Genomic DNA, 20,481 nt, shown 5'->3' on the forward strand with positions numbered 1-20,481 from the left:
CATATTTATTCAAGGAAATCTCGCGCATTTATGAGAGCATCTGCTATTTATGGAAATCCACTTAAAGAGCACGCTTAATGGAGATTTGATCTGATCAGGAATTTTAAGGATAAGATAAGACTTAATGGCACAACGGTATGATCACATTTATCCTAGAAAGTCCCTTAAACACTTTTGGAAAGTTTCTATACATTCTTGATGAAGATCAAAAGAGAATCAGATCACCCTTTATGACTCTCAAGGAGCGTCCTATTGATTCTGAAGCAAGAGGAGCGTGCCTAATCATTATATATATGAAGACCAAGCTCAAGACTAAGCATCTGATTGAAAAGTATTAGTTACACATATTGAGTCTTTGTTGAGTCTTTTATTATTTCATTGTAATTCTTGCTTGTGGATTATATAACACGAGTTAAGAAGTGAGTTTGTTATTTTAAGGTTACTCCTAAGCTTTGAAGTACGGAGTTTACCGTGTGTGATTCACTTAAAGCTTTTAAGAAAAAGTGAAGTGTTGTCTTGGCAAGTTGTCGCCACATCATTCCTAACATTGTTTAAACAACACAGGTTGTGTTGTGTGAGTGGAAGTGAGATGGGATCTCATGTCTAGGAGTTCCTAGGAAGAAGTTACATGAGTAGTGTCGAGGTTATAAGGCGTAAACCAGGGGTTTGCTGGAGGTCTTAGTTTAAGGCGTAAATCCTAGGGTTTGCTGGAGGTCTTAGTAACTAGAGCTATTAGTGGATTTCCTTCCTGGATTGGTATCCCCCAGAGTAGGCAGTTGGCTGAACTGGGTTAACAATTACTTGTGTCATTTATTTATTTTCTGTCAGTTTTTATATGTTAGATAAGATGTGCCAACAATAGAAACAACGTTAATCATAAAGTAGTTGGTGGGACATCTTAGGCAACATCATTCTAGTGATACCAGAATTTCAATTGGCATCAGAGCAGGCACCCTGTTCTGTTATTTTGGGTGAGCTCCAGGGAAAGTACTTTCTGGTACAATGGATAAAGAAGGAGGGTCAGTGTCTAAACCTCCTTTACTGACAGGTCCTGAGAACTATGATTATTGGAAATCTCGTATGGAGGCTTTCATAAAATCAATTGACAGCAGGACATGGAAGGCTGTGTTACGTGGATGGGAACCACCAATGGTTCTTGACAAAGATGGCAATAAAACTGATGTTAAGAAGCCACATGATGAATGGACTAAAGATGAGGATGATCTGGCACTTGGCAACTCCAAAGCCTTGTATGCAATTTTCAATGGTGTGGATGCTAACATGTTCAGGCTTGTTAAGAGATGTATTACTGCTAAGCATGCCTGGGAAATTCTGAGAAAAGCTCATGAAGGAACATCAAAAGTTAAGCTATCTAAGCTTCAGATGCTCAAAACCAATTTTGAGAATCTCAGAATGAAGGAGGAAGAAACCATTCATGACTTTCAGATGAATGTGCTTGACTTTGCAAATTCGTTTGATGCACTTGGAAAACCTATCTCAGATGAGGAGCTAGTTGGAAAAATACTCAGATCTTTGCCTAAAAGATTTGATATGAAGGTGACAGCCATTGAGGAGGCTCATGATCTCTCAAGCCTAAATTTAGATGAACTCATAGGATCACTTCAGACCTATGAAATTGGTTTGAACAGAATGAATGAAAAGAAAGATAAGAATCTAGCCTTTGCTTCAAAAAGTGCTGCTGATGATTTACAAATTGAATCTGAAGGTGAAGAAAGCTTAGCTGAGTTTATGGCTATGCTTGGGAGACAGTTCAACAAGTTGATGAAGAAAGTGGATCAAAGGTCCAAGCCAAATGGTCGATTCAACAACAACAAATAATCCAGCTTTCAGAAAAAGACAAATGAAGATGAAAAAGGAGTGAGATGCCATGAATGTGAAGGTTTTGGACATATCAGAACTGAATGTCCAACCTTTCTAAAAAGGAAAAAGAAAAGTCTTGTGGTTTCATGGTCTGACACAGATTCAGAGGAGGAAGAATCTGCCAAATTTGTTAATGCTTTAACAGGAGTTTGTGTATCTGACTCAGAATCATGTGATGAGGAGGTAACTTATGAGGAACTAGCTGCTACTTACAAAGATCTTCATAATAGAAGTATAGAAGTTTGCAAAGCGTTGGAGAAACAAAAGAAGACCAATGGCAAACTGCAAGCTGAGAGAAATGACTTACTCATGAACATTAATAATCTCAACATTAAGGTTGAAGATCAGAGTAGTCAAATTCAACAGTTGGAAATGGAGAAGTCTGACCTCCTGTGTAAAGTTGCTGAACAAGGTGAAGAAGTGACCAAGTTAAATGCTGACTTGGATCAAGTCACAAAAGTGGCTAAAATGATGACCAAAGGTACTGATGCCTTTGAGGAAATGTTACAAAGACAAAACTACGGGAAACCTAAGCCCATTGGTTTTGAACATGAAAGAGTAAAGCAACAGATGAAGTTCAACAATGCCACTATACATACTCCAATCAACAACACATTTGTGTTAGGAGGATTGTCGCAACATCTTATGGAACATCCTGTGCCCAGGTTCTATAACTGGACATGTCATCATTGTGGGAGGAAAGGACATATTAGGCCTTTCTGCTATAGGCTGCACGGATATCCAAGGAGAGTTCATCAAGAATTCTATACTCCTGTCTTTCCTAATATTACAACAAGACAGGAATGGAGAGAAAAGAAGAAGATCACAGGTCTAATTGCTCATACATCCTTGAGAGCTTCTTCAAGAGAAACCTGGTACTTTGATAGTGGCTGTTCTAGACACATGACAGGTGTTGAACACTATCTTGAAGACTTGAAGTCATATGCTACCAGCTTTGTGACCTTTGGAGATGGAGCCAAAGGAGAGATCAAGGGAGTTGGTAAACTTGCAAACCATGGCTTACCAAAGCTAGATAATGTGCTGCTTGTAAAAGGGCTTAAAGCAAATCTAATCAGCATAAGCCAACTTTGTGATCAAGGCATGAAAGTTAACTTCACAAAAGCTGAATGTCTAGTTACCAATGAGCAAGGAGAGCTGTTGATGAAAGGAGTAAGGTCAAGAGACAACTGTTATCTTTGGATACCTATAGAAGAAGATTTATCCACATGTCTTATTAGCAAAGAAGATGAGGTAAAGTTGTGGCACCAAAAACTTGGTCACCTGCACCTCAAGGGCATGAAAAAGGCGATAGCTAAAGAGGCAATCAGAGGTCTTCCAAAACTCAAAATTGAGGAAGGAAGTATATGTGGAGAATGTCAAATAGGGAAGCAGACAAAGATGTCGCATCCAAAGTTGCAACATCTTACCACAACAAGGGTACTAGAATTGCTGCACATAGACCTGATGGGGCCAATGCAAGTGGAGAGCCTTGGAGGAAAAAGGTACGCGTTTGTCATGGTAGATGACTTTTCAAGGTTCACATGGATTGAATTTCTAAAAGACAAATCTGAAAGTTTTGATGCATTCAAAGAACTTTGTCTTCAACTCCAAAGAGAAAAGAACTCTGCTATTGTAAGGATACGAAGTGATCATGGTAAAGAGTTTGAGAATGCAAGCTTTCTTGAATTCTGCATCTCTGAAGGAATCAAGCATGAATTCTCAGCTCCAATCACACCTCAACAAAATGGTGTTGTTGAGAGGAAGAACAGGACAATACAAGAGTCAGCCAGAGTGATGTTGCATGCAAAACATCTTCCATATCAATTCTTGGCTGAGGCTATGCATACTGCTTGTTATATTCACAATCGTGTCACACTCAGAACTGGAACTTCTACTACACTATATGAACTGTGGAAAGGCAGAAAACCAACTGTCAAACACTTTCATGTGTTTGGAAGTAAGTGCTATATCCTATCTGATAGAGAGCACAAAAGAAAAATGGATCCTAAAAGTGAAGAAGGATTGTTTCTTGGATATTCAACAAACAGCAGGGCCTATAGAGTTTACAACCAGAGAACCAAGGTAATAGTAGAATCTATCAATGTTGTGATAGATGATTTGACATCTGCTAAAACATCTGACACTGAAGATGATGTTGCAACAACTTTGCCAACATCTGAAGAAGCTGTAGCAGAAAAGGAATCAGATTCAGATGATGAATCAACCATTCCTACACCTCGTCCTATGAGTAAAGTTCCTTTAATAAGAATACAGAAGAACCATCCCAAGGATCTCATCATAGGAAATCCTAACCAGGGAATTGCTACAAGAAGGACAAATGAAGTGGTTACTAATTCATGTTTTGTCTCAAAAGTTGAGCCTAAAAATGTAAAAGAGGCTCTCACTGATGAGTTTTGGATAGAAGCCATGCAAGATGAATTAACTCAGTTTAGAAGAAGTGATGTGTGGGATCTTGTTCCTAGACCCAATGGTGTTAATGTCATAGGCACAAAATGGGTGTTCAAGAACAAGTCAGATGAAAATGGTGTTGTAACAAGAAACAAGGCAAGGTTAGTGGCTCAAGGGTACACTCAGGTTGAAGGACTTGACTTTGATGAAACATTTGCGCCAGTTGCAAGACTAGAATCTATTAGGCTACTTCTTGGTATAGCATGTATCTTTAAATTTAAGCTGTACCAAATGGATGTCAAGAGTGCCTTTCTAAATGGGTACTTACATGAAGAAGTCTATGTGGAGCAGCCAAAAGGTTTTGTAGATCCTACCAATCCTGATCATGTGTACAAGTTAAAGAAAGCTCTTTATGGACTGAAACAGGCTCCAAGGGCTTGGTATGAGAGGCTGACAAATTTTCTTGTTAGTCAAGGATACAGAAAAGGAGGCCATGACAAAACCTTGTTTGTTAAAGAACAGGAAGAAAAGCTGATGATTGCCCAAATATATGTTGATGACATAGTATTTGGAGGTATGTCTGAAAAGATGGTGCAACATTTTGTACAACAGATGCAATCTGAGTTTGAAATGAGTTTGGTAGGTGAGCTAACATACTTCCTTGGTCTGCAAGTCAAACAAATGGAAGACACCATATTTGTTTCTCAAAGCAAGTATGCGAAGAATATGATCAAGAAGTTTGGAATGGACACTGCAGCACACAAGAGAACTCCAGCTGCTACTCATCTGAAGCTAACCAAAGATGAGAATGGCATTGATGTTGACCAAAGCCTATACAGGAGCATGATTGGCAGTCTCTTGTATCTTACAGCTAGTAGACCAGACATCACCTTTGCTGTTGGTGTTTGTGCAAGATATCAAGCCAAGCCAAAGATGAGCCATCTTGTACAAGTCAAAAGGATTCTAAAGTATATAAAGGGCACCAGTGATTATGGGATTCTGTATTCCCAGACCAAGAACTCAACTTTGATAGGGTATTGTGATGCAGATTGGGCTGGAAGTGCTGATGATAGAAAGAGCACTTCAGGAGGTTGCTTCTTTTTGGGTGATAATTTAATCTCATGGTTCAGCAAGAAGCAGAATTGTGTGTCTCTATCTACTGCAGAGGATGAATACATAGCTGCAGGTAGCAGTTGTTCCCAGCTGATGTGGATGAAACAGATGCTGAAAGAATATAATGTCGACCAAAATGTTATGACATTATATTGTGACAACTTGAGTGCAATTAATATATCAAAAAATCCAGTGCAACACTCAAGAACCAAACATATAGACATCAGGCATCATTTCATTAGAGACCTTGTTGAAGAAAATTGCGTGGAACTTAAGCATATTGGTACAAGTGAACAGCTAGCTGACATTTTTACAAAGGCACTTGACGCAAATCAGTTTGAATTGTTAAGGGGTAAATTGGGAATTTGCCTGCATGAAGAAGCATAGCAGTTACTGCAGTTATGGCGTGCAAAAGGAAACCGTTTTCTCTCCCATCAATCAATGCACGCTAATTTAGGGAAATCATTACAAACTTCCCTTAAATATGTCATCACACGCATTCAATTACTTTTCTTCCAAAATCTAGTTTTTGTCCGTAAACCCTATTCTTCCACTTCCAACTTCAACTTTCATCCATTCAACTTCCTAAACCTCAAAAATCATCATCCAAACATGTCTGAATCTTCACAAACTACAAAGTCCGGTCGTTCTACTCAATCAAAAGCAAAGATCGAATCCTCGAAGATCATCAAGGACGCCGTTCCTGTTACTATCATTCAGCCCAGCAATCTCAGACCTATCACTGCTGCTGAGAAGAAGGAAAAGAAGAAAACTGCTGAGAAAAAGAAAGAAATCATCAAAGTAAGTGATGCTATCTCTCCCTCTGGTAACAAATCTAGTAAAGGATCTTCTAAAATTAGTAGAAGGGATTATAAATCTAAGTTCTCGCTTTCTATGTCTGATTTGGTCTTTGAATCAAATGTTAACACATCTGAGAGAGCAACTGAAGTAAAATCTCAAAACCCTAAAACTGTGTCTGAAATTGTTGAAACAATCGTTCCAACCGGTGATAACCCTTGTCAAGAAAAATTGGGATCTGATGCTGAAAAGAGAGATCTTAATGCTATGCCTGTTGAAACTGAGATGGAAGACACCCCTACAGAGGTTGAGCCTGATATTGCTGATAAATCACCAACTATTGTTAAGATGGTGGCTGAAAAATCAACCCAAGTGGTTGAGACATCCTTGAATGAAAATGTAGAAGTTGAAACTGTTGAGGAGGAACCTGAGAAGGAAGTTGCTGCTGAAAAAGATGTTGAAACAACTGACACAACATCTGAGTCCTCAGAAGAAGAAACTGGAACTGCTAATGAGGGTACTTCTGATGATGGAGGGGACACTCAGTCTGAAGAAAGCAACCAGTCCATACCCACAGATGAGCAAGATGTTGAAGCTGACAAGCCTGTAGAAGCTGAGAAGGAAAAAGAAAAGGATGTAGTAGATGTTGATGATTATGAAACCACCAAGACTGCTGAAAGACCTAGTGGTGGTATAACAAAAAGGTTGAGAAGCTGTACAGGGAAGGCTGTGGCCACTGCAAGCAAGGCTCCTGCACCAAGAGTAAAAACTAAAGGTGTTGGACCAGTCAAAGGTTGGAGCAAAGTTCTCTCTCCTCCCAACAAGAAGAAGGAGACCCTGAAAAGGAAGAAGGAGTCATCTAGTGACTCAGACTATGATGCTGCTGAAGATGTTACCATAATCTCATCTCCCAACCCTAAGAAGTCTACTGCAAAGAAGGCTCCTCAAGGTGTTGAAGAAGCCCCCTGTGACAACATCTCTTTCCATCGTGCTGCCTTTGCACTAAGATGGGACTATATCTACCAAAGGAGATTGGCTGTTGAAAGGGAACTGACCAAAGATGCTCTAAAATGTCAAGACATCCTAGACTACATCAAGGAAGCTGGTCTGATGAAGACAGTCTGTGATTTCAGTCCCTGCTATGAGCTGCTGGTGAAGGAATTTCTTGTAAACATCCCTGAAGAATGTGATAACCCACTGAGCAAGGACTACCACAAAGTTTTTGTCAGAGGTAAATGTATCAATTTCTCTCCTGTTGTCATCAATAATTACTTAGGTAGGTCTGTAGAACCTAAGGGTGAATTAGAGGTTGCCAATGATGTTGTAAGTGCTGAAATAACTGCTGGTAAGGTTAAGGTCTGGCCCAAGAAGAAACTGATACCCACTAGTAAGTTGAATGTCAAGTATGCAATCCTCAATAGAATAGGATCAACCAATTGGGTACCAACTAAGCATGCAACCAATGTTGTTACCAACCTGGGTAGATTTATATATGCTGTAGGAACCAAGGTTGACTATGACTATGGGACCTTTATTTTTGATCAAACCATTAAGCATATTAGATCAACTGCTGTGAAGATGCCAATAGCATTTCCATCTTTGCTATGTGGAATTATCTTGGCCCAATATCCAGACATCAAGGTTGTGACTGACACACCTAAGAAGAGGGAATCTGGTTTTACTTTTCATCATAAGCTATTTGGTAATCACAATGTTACTGATCATGTTGGGACATCGGCTGCTGGAGCTGGTGTTATGACCAAAAGGGAGATTATTGCTGGTTTGAAAATTCAATGTCAGGACATAGATAAACAGCAGGCTGAGCTTGAGGAAAGAAAGAAAATGTTCTTGAAGATGATTGAAGGATTGGAAGCTGATGAAGTACCTGTCAAAGCTAGTGCAAATGTGGCTGCTGCAGATGAGGATGAAGGATATGATACTGCTACAGATGAGGATGAAGCCTCTGATAGCAGTGATGATGAATGATTTTGTAATCTTTTTACTGTTTTTACTGCACTTTGTTATTTGGTTTGTGGGTGTTTGTGCCCTGGATTTTAGCATCTTCTGAGTGCATGGTCTGTACTTTGTTTAAATTCTGCACTTTGGATACTATACTTTCCTGTTTTGGCACATTTTGTGGCTAAAAAGGGGGAGTAGCATTTTGGTTTGACTGTTTCTGCTACATGTTGTTTGTGTCTTTTGTTATGACATGTTTTAAGTAGCAGTAAGCAAGTATTCAGGGGGAGTAAATTTTTTTTTACCCTGAGACGATGCACAAGCTGATGAATTCAGGGGGAGTTTGCTGCTGAATGGTTGCTGCCCTGAATGGACGAACATGTGCTAGAAGATGTGCTCCCATATGTCACAACAACTTTGATGACATATGACATATGATATGAGTAATCATTTGCTCTGATACCACGCTAAGATAAACGTGTTTTATTTTGATCGAGGCTATTGATGATGATCCGCTGCTGATGCCTCTGATACTTATAAGATGCTCTAACATCCTTCTTTTGTGTGATCATGGTGATTTGAAGGATTGCGCTTTTTATCTCTCATAGGTAATTAAATGGTCTGAAATTGTTTTAGCCAAAAATTGCCAAAGGGGGAGATTGTTGGATATTTGAATTGGCTTAATTTTGCTAAAACAAATATACTAACAAGATGTTAGAAAACATGTTACAACATCATATTTATTCAAGGAAATCTCGCGCATTTATGAGAGCATCTGCTATTTATGGAAATCCACTTAAAGAGCACGCTTAATGGAGATTTGATCTGATCAGGAATTTTAAGGATAAGATAAGACTTAATGGCACAACGGTATGATCACATTTATCCTAGAAAGTCCCTTAAACACTTTTGGAAAGTTTCTATACATTCTTGATGAAGATCAAAAGAGAATCAGATCACCCTTTATGACTCTCAAGGTGCGTCCTATTGATTCTGAAGCAAGAGGAGCGTGCCTAATCATTATATATATGAAGACCAAGCTCAAGACTAAGCATCTGATTGAAAAGTATTAGTTACACATATTGAGTCTTTGTTGAGTCTTTTATTATTTCATTGTAATTCTTGCTTGTGGATTCTATAACACGAGTTAAGAAGTGAGTTTGTTATTTTAAGGTTACTCCTAAGCTTTGAAGTACGGAGTTTACCGTGTGTGATTCACTTAAAGCTTTTAAGCAAAAGTGAAGTGTTGTCTTGGCAAGTTGTCGCCACATCATTCCTAACATTGTTTAAACAACACAGGTTGTGTTGTGTGAGTGGAAGTGAGATGGGATCTCATGTCTAGGAGTTCCTAGGCAGAAGTTGCATGAGTAGTGTCGAGGTTATAAGGCGTAAACCAGGGGTTTGCTGGAGGTCTTAGTTTAAGGCGTAAATCCTAGGGTTTGCTGGAGGTCTTAGTAACTAGAGCTATTAGTGGATTTCCTTCCTGGATTGGTATCCCCCAGAGTAGGCAGTTGGCTGAACTGGGTTAACAATTACTTGTGTCATTTATTTATTTTCTGTCAGTTTTTATATGTTATATAAGATGTGCCAACAATAGAAACAACGTTAATCATAAAGTAGTTGGTGGGACATATTAGGCAACATCATTCTAGTGATACCAGAATTTCAGACTTACTAATGCAAACGGTAAAAACGTAAGGGACCAAATTGATACGTTTTAAACGTAAGCAACCGAATTGAAACAAAAAATAAACGTAAGAGTCCAAATATGTAGTTAAACTGTAAACAATATATTTAATAAATTATTTTATTCATTATATCTACTTTTATAATATAATAAAATTGATTACTATCAAATGCATAAATTTTGTCAAAAGAAAAAGATATGCATAAAAATAAGAACAAAACAAAAACAATACAAATTAAGATCATAGGAAGTTTAGTAAAAAAAATTATGAAAAAACTGAAACAATGAAAAGATTATAGAAAAGTTATGAAAAAACTGAAACAATGAAAACATATACAATATTACTACTAGATTGACGATCTTGTCCTTATTAGTTTTAATAATATTTTTTTTTTTCTTTCAAAAAGAGGTTGGTAGCAAAGCACTAACCAACTCAAAATATATTAGCATAGATGGATAGAAAAGTAAGATGGAGGGGACATAAAACCAAAACTCCATCAAGTACAAAATCTAAAAGTTGGAGTACCATGTTTGTTTCTAAGTAAACTTTCTACAATCAGTAGAGGAGGTTCAAGCCAAGACGTGAAGGAAGTTAAACTACAACCAATATGTTAGCCAGGGAGTCAACGACCTGATTTCCTTCTCTGTATATATGGGAGATAAGATCATTCATTTGTTTGAAAAGAAACATTGCATTATGCCACCTGTTACTTAAGCTCCAAGTAACAATAGTTTTAGAATTTTTAATAGCTAGGACGACAGAGCAGAATCTGTTTCAATCCAGATCCTATGCCAATTCCTTTTGTGAGCAACTTCAATGGCTGTCATAGCTGCACATAACTCAGCCTGAAAAGAAGAAGCTAGTCCTAAAGGTTCAGCAAAACGATAAAGCATCTCTACAGCATGATTTTGAAAAATTCCTCCACAACCAGCTATACCCCCGGGTTACCTTTCGCAGCTCCATCAATATTGAACTTAACCCAATTGGTCGGAGCTGGTTGCCAAAGAATTTCTTTAATGACATTCAACAAATTAACCAAAGCAGAGGTTATAACAGACTTACACTAAGGGGACCAATTTAAATCACAAAGTTTCCACATGTCTTCCATCGAAGAAAACTGCAGGGCCATGTCGAGGCAGTTGGCAAACCAAGACCAAATGTTGTTACTTATACTTCTTTAATTGATGGATATTTTTTGGTTAAAGAAGTGAACAAAGCCACATATGTAAGTGAAACCTAATGTTTTTAGTTACACTGTCATGATTAATGGATTTTGCAAAAATAAAATGGTGGATGAAGCTGTGGATCTCTTCCAAGAAATGCATTGAAAAAACATGGCTCCTGATACTGTAACATACAGTTCACTTATGGATGGACTTTGCAAATTGGGGAGAATCTCTGATGTTTGGTATCTTCTTGATGAGATGCATGATAGAGGCCATCCTGCTAATGTGATCACTTACACTTCTATATTGGATGCATTGTGCAAAAACCTTCAGTTTGACAAGGCAATTGAATTATTAGCGAAGATCAAAGATCAAGAAATTCAGGTAGATATGTGTACATACACTATACTTGTCGATGCACTATGCAAAAATGGAAGACTTAAGTGGAACGGAGGGGCTGCTCTCTCCCCCAGACTAGGTCATTATTGGACCGAACTGGATAAACAAATTATCGTGTTCTTTCTTCTCCTTTATCTTGTTTATCGGTTATTATTATTATTGCTTATTCCACTTAATTATTGGTTGCCGTTCTATTGCTCCACACATCAAGTTCTTTTATTGGTGTGATTTTAAGACGAATTCACAACAGTAGGTTTATCAGATGATGATATTTGGTCAGTGTTTAGACAACAAGCTTGGTCATTGTTTGGACCAAACAGGGAAATGCGTGCGGAGCTTGTTAAGATTGGAAAGAATATTGTGAGAAAATGTGGTGGTTCAGCTCTTGCCACCAAAGCACTAGGAAGCCTTTTGCGTTTTAAAACTGAGGAACATCAATGGGATTCTATAGAGAAAAGTGAGATTTGGAAGTTGTATGATGATGCTACCAAGTCTGCTTTAACACTGAGCTACTACAATCTAAAATTATCGTTGAGGCCATGTTTTACCTTTTGTGCTATATTTCCTAAAGATTTTAAAATGGTGAAGGAAGATCTAATTCATCTTTGGATGGCCAATGAATTTATTTCGTCCAGAGGAAATTTAGAGGTGGAGCATGTAGGCAATGATATGTGGAATGAACTATGCCAAAGATCATTTTTTCAAGAAGTTGAAACTGATGGAAAAGGTAAAGTTACATTCAAAATGCATGATATATTCCATGATATTGCTAGCTCCATTATGGGACAGCAATGCTTAGCTTTAGAAACTGCTAGCTTGACTACTTTGTCAAAAAGAGTTCATCATATTAGTTGTTTCAATGTTGATGAAAAATTCGAATACAACTTGATTCCGTTCAAAACTGTAGAATCCTTGCGGACTGTTCTTCAATTTAATCAGCCTAAATCAAGTTTAAGTGTGTTTCCATCAATCACTCCTCTCCGAGTATTAAGTACAAACTGTTCTCAACTCTCAGCCTTGAAGAATTTTATCCATTTGAGGTACTTGGAAATTTATGATAGCACCATTGAAACCCTGCCTGAGTCTATTTGTAGCCTAAGAAAATTACAAACACTAAAACTTGATGATTGTTCCAGTCTTATTAGTCTTCCCAAGCAATTGACACAACTACAAGATCTCAGACATCTCGTGATTACAAGTGTTTCTCATTAAGATCAATGCCTACTAATATTGGAGGGTTAACTCATTTGAGAACATTAAGCACTTTCATTGTTGGTTCGAAGGGTAGGTTCGGTTTAGCAGAGCTACATAACTTACAACTAGGAGGCAAGCTACACATCAAAGGCCTTGAGAATGTGTCGAATGAAACAGATGCCAGAGAAGCTAATTTAATTGACAAGAAGGAATTAAGTCAGTTATACTTGTCATGGGGTGGGGATGTTAATTCAAAAGGCAGTGGTACTGGCGCTGAGCAAATCCTTGAAGCCCTTGAACCTCACAAAGGTCTCAAATATTTTGGGATGAAGGGTTATAAGGGAATAAATATTCCAAATTGGATGAGAAATACTTCTATTTTGGAAGGTCTGGTTGAGGTTATACTTTACGACTGCAGAAACTGTGACCGACTTCTTCCACTTGGTAAATTACCATGTTTAGCAACTCTTTTTGTGTCTGGAATGAGAGACTTGAAGTACATTGATGATGACTTGTATGAAGGTGCGACCAAAAAGGCTTTTCCATCATTAAAGAAAATGACATTACGTGATTTACCAAATTTAGAGAGGGTGTTGAAAGCTGAAGGTGTAGAGATGCTATCACAACTGTCCAACTTGAGCATAAAGGGGACCCCAAAGCTTGCATTTCCAATATCCCTTCCATCTGTTGGAGACTTTTTATGCTAGTTGGAAAATTGAAGATTCTAATAATGATGGTGCATCTTTCCTGAGGGGAATAATCTCAAAAAACTTTACATTGTAAAATTTATGAACTGAAGGTACTACCTAATGAACTCAACTGTCTCAGTTCCCTACAAGAACTACACATTTTCAAATGTCATGAGCTTGAGTCTGTCCCTGAGTGTGTACTGCAAGGTTTGAGTTCTCTTCAAGTTTTGACATTTTCATCGTGCAGTAGCTTAAAATCCTTGTCAGAAGGTATGAAAAACCTGACTTGTCTTGAGAGTCTAGTATTTGCATTTTGCAGTAGCTTAGAATCCTTGCCGAAAGGTATGAACAGCCTAACTTCCCTTCGTCAATTGACAATCTTCGATGGAACTTTACCAAATGGCTTAGAAGGTATTCCCTCGCTGCAAAATTTGAATTTGTCATATATTGATTCTCTTGTAACCTTGCCAGACTGGTTGGGGACCATGACTTCTCTTCAAACATTAGAAATCCGTTGGTGTCCCAAATTAACCGCATTACCAGCTAGCTTTAAAGAACTCAAAAACTTGCATGAATTACGTGTAGGGGTGTGCATGGTTTGGAAACCACACCACACCACACCTAATTTTTGGTTTTGGTTTAGATCCAAAACCATTTCATGACAAACCGGTTATTTTATAAAACCAATTTGGATATGGTTCATAACCAGTTTGAAACCAATTCATAACCGGTTTGTAATAAAAATCGGATTATTCACTTGAACCAATTTTAAACCGGTTTTTTTTTACTCAAACCAATTTTAAACCGGTTTTTTTATTCAAACCAATTTTAAAACTTTTTTTTTACTCAAATTAATTTTAAAACTGATTTTTTTAAGAAAAAAGTTTATACTTCTTCATAGGCGTTGTCATGAATTAGTGTGTGGGTCGCATATATATTACTTTCTCTCCCATTTGTTTAGTTGTTTCTCACACAAGGCATAACAGAGCAGAGAGAGTGTTGGAAAGTTGCAAAAGAAAGAGAAAGTAGTAGTGCAAGAAAAGCAAGAGAAAAAGCAATGAGGCAAAACAGCTAAAGAAGAAGTAAGAAGAATGATGTGAAATTTAACAAAGAAGAAGTACTTGTTCACAATTTCATCACTTCCAAAGACAAATGCCAGTACAATTCAACTGAGAACAAACTCTGCATGTTCTAATATCAAATCAAATAATAATGAGATCCAACCACAAAGAGCTCAAACTCTCAAATACCTAAGTTGTAACTCATTAGTCATTACACATGTTATATCAAACAATAATGAGATCCAAGCAATTTAATATCCTTCTTTGCATTTCTCAGTTTCTTCATAGGCTCTTTCATACTTCCAACCCAAGCACCTGATGGCAGTCACAAGTCACAATATAATTAAGCACTAATTTTATACAAATCACTATTGTACATCTAATTACCATATTAAACACTAATTCCAAAACAAATAGCTTCGCAGCAAAACACCAATACCATGAAGCTCACAAGACAATAGCTAAGTACACTACTGACTACACCAGTTCAATTATGCAGAAGGACTTAAGCAGCATTATTACAATGAAACTCACTAGACAATATCTATGCAAACTAATCTGTTACTGAAGGACAGCTAACAATACCAGAATTAAGCACTAATTTTCAATTATGCAGCTCACAAGACAATAGCTAAGTACACTACTGACTACACCAGTTCAATTATGCAGAAGGACTTAGGCAGCATTATTACAATGAAACTCACTGGACAATATCTATGCAAACTAATCTGTCATAATAATTATAACTGCCTAATTCAACTCATCATACTCATTCAACTCCATCATTATAGCCTAAAAATTACTAATATTGGGACATAATTACCTTCAATCGTCATCGAGCCTCGTAGAAGCCGAAGAACTACCAAGATTTGATAAAAAATCTGCAAAACACAAAAAGGAATTCATTATTACTATGCCTCATGTGCAACTTGTCAATATAGGATGCCTCTTAGATGTATATTTGCTCCTGACATATACATCTACAAGATCATGGCTAACTTCGCAAGCTAAGAATTAACTCAGACAACACCACCACGCAGCAAGAAGTGAAGAAAAATTACAAACTAGAGAAAACTAATTGACAAACTAAAATGAAGAAACAGTCAAACAAAGTAACTAAACCAAAGTTAAAAAACCAAACAAAGCAACCCAAATGCTTCTGGCTAAGCTGGAGAGAACACCATCCAACGCAAACTTGAGGCGCAAGAGGATGAAGCCAAAATAAAAAAACCCCACCAGCAAGATTGATCAATTACTTCTAGCCAACCAAGCACGAGGGCTAGTCAACACCCGCACCAGCTACAAGAAAACAGCTAAAACAAAGAATCAAAGATAGATTTACTATAGTAAGTAAAAAGAAGATATCTTTTAATCTTACCTTGCTCAAGTTGCTGTAGAGTGTTAAGATCATCATATGAAACCAAAGATGATGTCTCAATGCCATGATCTTTTTTTTTAACCCAATCTTGTGTGCAAATCAATGGTTCCACTGTTATTGCTGACAGTGAACTCCTATATGCATCAAGCACTCTCCCTCCGGTACTAAAGGCAGATTCAGAGGCAACCGTAGAGACTGGTATAGCCAACACTTCTCTTGCAATTCTTGCAAGGACTGGATATCGAGTACAATTATCCTTCCACCAAATTAGGACATCTAAATCCCCTTCTTCCTCTAATATTTCATCCAAGCTAATGAATATAATGAATATATTATTCAATAAGCTAATAATCTAATGAATATATTATTCAACAGATTCAAGGAATGAGAACCTTTAGACATAAATGCACACAATGCCAGAACACAAACTGATTGTATATTGAGCACGAAAATAGTAATGATCAGAAACAGTAATTGTAGCAGCAGAAGAATGCATCATCTATGGTTATTTACCATCAAATTCATATACCTTTTCTATTTTGCTGCATCTCAGAACAATAGCAATACACAAGAACTACTTAATTATAGAACTACTCAACAGATTCAACAAGTTATTCAACAGAAATCAACATTAGATTATTAGATTCACTCACCGATTAAGCTGATTTTGCGATTTAAGCTGATTGGATTGTCGTCGATGGTGAGTGGTTGTGCGACGGAGGACGAGATGGATTCGCCGGTGGGAGTGGGTTTGACGGAGGAGGATTCGCCGGTGGGAGTGGGTTTGACGGAGGAGGAGGATTTGCGATGATTGATGAAACTGTGATTTTGTGATTTGGTTTCTGACTGTGTTATTTGGTTTCTCGCTTTTGAAATTAATTTTGAGAAGAATAAACCGGTTCTAAACCAACTAAGTGAAATGGTAAACCGGTTTACCATTTTTATGTTTTATGGTCTGGGTTGGTTTTTTTATAAAATGGGCTGGGCTTTTAAAAAAAGGAAATGGTTTGGTTAGTAATTTGGGTATGGTTAACCTTATTATTTGCACACCCCTAATTACGTATTTATGAATGTCCTAATCTGGTGAAGCGATGCAAGAAAGAAACAGGGGAAGATTGGCATAAGATAGCTCATGTACCAAAATTGGAATTCGATTTATCATCTAATGTTATACCAATAAATGTGGATGCAGAGAAGGGGAATTTGAGGAGTTTGTTGATGACCTGTTGGTTTTCTGATACTTATCAATTTGACGAGTTGGTTGATGACGTGACAATTGCTGAATCTATGATGTAGGGGAATTTATTAAATTCAATTTATTTAATTATTATTGTCGTTTGTTTCGTTTTGGTTATTTGGCACCTGTATTTTGTGCTTTTTTTTTTTGTTTGGTTCATTTTTTTTATTTTTTATATTTGGTTTGTTTCACGTATATCAAATGACTTAAAGTTATTATAGTTGATTTTGAAGTAAAGACTCGTTTGGTCCGGGTTTTTTTAGAGCTTATGTTAATAGCTTATGTAATTTTATATATTATGATAAGTTTGTCAAGGTAGTTTATGATAAAATAGCTTATAAAATTACAATTTTCACTAGTGTGAACTTATAAAATAGCATAAAACGTAATATATATTGCATAAGTTGTTTGTATAAGCTCTAAAAAATGCTAGACGAAACGTACCCTAATACCTATATTACATTTATACTCAAAAAAAGAATTATTGTGTTTATTTGAAAATAATTATGCATTTAATTAGAAAAAATATAAATTATGCATTTTTTTTACTGATAAAAAATTGTGATTCATTCACAAAATAATTGTAGATATATACATTTGGATAGAAACTATTTATAGCACAAACTATTTATGCATCTTTAGGACGCAGGTTCAAACCCTTCTGCAAATTAAAATTGATTTTTTTTATATAAAAAGAAAAAAACAGAGCAAAATGGAAAATGGGAGTGTGTTAGAGTAGAACTATATTATTTTTTATTTTCTTACAACCTCCTTAATTATTTTGAAAATACTGAAAAATGACAAAAATAATAACAAGTAAATTGCAGTTGAAGTAGTATAATAAAAATAAAAAAGAAAATTTAATTCAGAATCAAATTTATCCTTAAAGACGACATTTATAATAACTGTATAGTTTTAAATTTATCAAGGATAGAATTTGGAGGAAGATAAATTCTTGGAGTAGTCGACACCTCTCTCAAGCAGGCAAGGAAATTATGATTAAATCTATTTTACAATCCATTCCGACTTATGTGATGAGCATTTTTCTTCTTCCAATTACTCTTATTGATGAAATAGAAAAAATGCTCAACTCGTTTTGGTGGGGTCATAGTGGTAACAATGGCCGCGGATTACACTGGCTCTCTTGGGAACGCCTCTCGGTAAGCAAAGATTATGGAGGTATGGGCTTCAAAAAAAATAATGCTTACAACTTAGGAGTGATAATATCAAGTTTTAATCAAATTTGAGCTATACTCCCATAGTTTCCTTGCAAGCTCTTGATCACCTGCTTGTGAACTTGTTTCAGCTAAATTACAGTCCACAAAGTAGCAACCGCTCAGCCCTTTAACTTGTGGATGCAATGCGACATAACATGTGGTTGCTGCTCCCTATGATAACAAGAATTAGAGGAAGTTTTCTATGAATTTATTTACACATATCTTGCGCTAGACTGTGACCTGTAAGAAAAAAGAACTAAACAAATTCTTCAGTTAGATTATTACCTGTTGTATACTTTTCATTGCGTATCTACCAATTAGACCAACAAATCCTGCATAAGGAATACGCCCGAATTGTCAATATGTGCATTGTGCACCATCCATCAATGCGAACAAGAAGTTGAATGTTGATCTAGTTTTGGCATAAAATCTTTTTTGAGACGAAAAATAAAACAGGAAAGATGGAATTACCATCGATTAAACTGTGATAACGAAATAGATTGGTGGCAATCGCTCCTGGGTTCAGTGAGTTTGCAGTAATCATTGTGCCCTCCTCCTGTTATAAATAAATATCCATTAGCATAACGAAACCAACAGTGATAAATAGAAAAACATAAAAATAGCTCGCATTTCAAAACTTCGAAGTTGCTTAACATAAAAACCTCAAACAAGTGAGTCACCTTTAGATATCTTGCAAGTTCATTAGCATGCAAAACATTGGCAAGCTTTGACTGTCCATAGGCAGACAAACTGTTATACCTGAAAAATGTGAACATTATTGAAAATGTCAAATACTTGATTTTATATATCATACAATCACCGATGAGAATTAAAAGAGCTGAGGGGGAACATTTGCAAATATCATTAATATAAATGATTGTACTGAAATTTATGCCATTAAGAAACTGTTACCCTGATTCATCATTAATCTTATCGAATCTAATCTAATCCCTTCAGAATATGATAATTTATGACGTCTTGATGCAACATTTACAATCCTTCCTTCTTTCTTCGGTTTAATGGCAGTTTGTTTCATTGTTTCCAGCAGTAAGTTTTGTTGGGAAAGATAACACAAAACACACCTAATACAAGGTTGGCGGATGATTGATTATCCCTGGATCAAACTTTTCCCACTATAATAATAATAACAATAACAATGTGAAATTCCTGGCACACAGTGGACAGGTGTTGCTCAAGGTGTAGCAACACTTGTCTGTTGTAGACAGATGTTGTTACTGGTGCGCCAACACTTGTCTATAAACAGAGCAAATAACATAAAACAATACAAACAGTAAAGTAAATAACACACGAGAGTTGTTAACCCAGTTCAGCCTAAAGCCTACTCTGGGGGATACCAATCCAGGAATGAAGTCCACTATCAGCAGTATTACTTCAAAGCTAAACTCACCCGTTTACAACTTCTCACTTAATCACTACCCAATGACACTTCTACCTAGGAACTCCTAGATATGAGACCCCGTCCCAATTCCCACCTTAACAACACAGACAGCGTTGTTATTCAATTCAACAATCACAACAGGTGGAGACACACTCCTAAGAAACTAGGATTCACTCTTGCTTAAAAGCTTGCGAGTAAACCACACAACACAATAGAACAATCTCCGTACTTCAAAGCTTAGGAGAAGTTCACACTTACAACTCAATAACACTCAGGTCCTAAGCTTGCATCAATGAGACACAAGAAAGGCTCACAATTAACACTCTAAAATCCCTAAAACTCACGCTTTGTAAGACTCGATTTTAGATGCTTGAAACCATATGCTTGCCTTCGTATTTATAGTAGTAGAACGACTTGGGCTTCAAGACAAAATTAGGGCTTCTAGAATTGCGGCAGCTGTGATATATTTTTGAAAACAATAGTTATATTTTTGAAACGCAAAAATATATTTTCCAAAAATATAATTCCTTTGGAAAATAAAACTAGGGTTTGGCTGCCTCATGAAACACATTAAACACGTGTGCCTTCCTCTGTAAGAAACCTTGAAACAATTCTTCAAACAGATCTTCAAAAGATTGAGTAGAAATTTAAACCCGCTAGCTAGCGCGCACGATACAGAGTCAGGTGTTGTTCCAAAGTGTCCCAACATTTGTCACAACACTTGGGGTCAGCACATTCGTCTCAACACTTGGCTAAAATATGTTTTTGCAAAATGTAGCCAACTTACAAAAACCCAACAATCTCCCCCTTTGGCAAATTTTGGCTAAAACAATATTAGACCAGTATAGAGAGATTTCCTTCGAGTCAACATGATCACACAACTAGGAAAGAAAGTA

The 20,481-nt window shown here is 36.8% G+C and overlaps 1 protein-coding gene and 2 pseudogenes across 6 annotated transcripts; 1 reads left to right on the forward strand and 2 right to left on the reverse strand.

Annotated features, from left to right (window-relative positions):
* Window positions 1-6,297: 6,297 nt before the first annotated feature.
* LOC123904794 lies at window positions 6,298-14,020 on the forward strand (annotated as a pseudogene).
* A 345-nt stretch (window positions 14,021-14,365) lies between these two features.
* On the reverse strand, window positions 14,366-16,986 carry LOC123905467 (zinc finger BED domain-containing protein RICESLEEPER 3-like). Of its 6 annotated transcripts, XM_045955073.1 has the most exons (5): window positions 16,386-16,779; window positions 15,871-16,026; window positions 15,733-15,834; window positions 15,178-15,235; window positions 14,366-14,669 (listed from the first exon to the last, which is right to left on the reverse strand). In XM_045955073.1, the coding sequence occupies exons 1-4, from the start codon at window positions 16,669-16,671 to the stop codon at window positions 15,180-15,182; spliced, it is 600 nt and encodes a 199-aa protein (XP_045811029.1). In that variant the 5' UTR covers window positions 16,672-16,779; the 3' UTR covers window positions 14,366-14,669; window positions 15,178-15,179. The 6 variants fall into 6 exon arrangements, 2 of the variants coding, with proteins under 2 accessions (XP_045811029.1, XP_045811027.1); XR_006808380.1 differs by lacking the exon at window positions 15,871-16,026 and having other exon boundaries at window positions 15,733-15,866; window positions 16,386-16,772; XR_006808378.1 differs by having other exon boundaries at window positions 15,733-16,043; window positions 16,386-16,771.
* An 853-nt stretch (window positions 16,987-17,839) lies between these two features.
* Window positions 17,840-20,481, reverse strand: part of LOC123905466 — a 29,163-nt pseudogene continuing 26,521 nt past the window's right edge.

The sequence above is a fragment of the Trifolium pratense genome, linkage group LG2, assembly GCF_020283565.1.
Source record: "Trifolium pratense cultivar HEN17-A07 linkage group LG2, ARS_RC_1.1, whole genome shotgun sequence".
Lineage (NCBI taxonomy): Eukaryota > Viridiplantae > Streptophyta > Magnoliopsida > Fabales > Fabaceae > Trifolium > Trifolium pratense.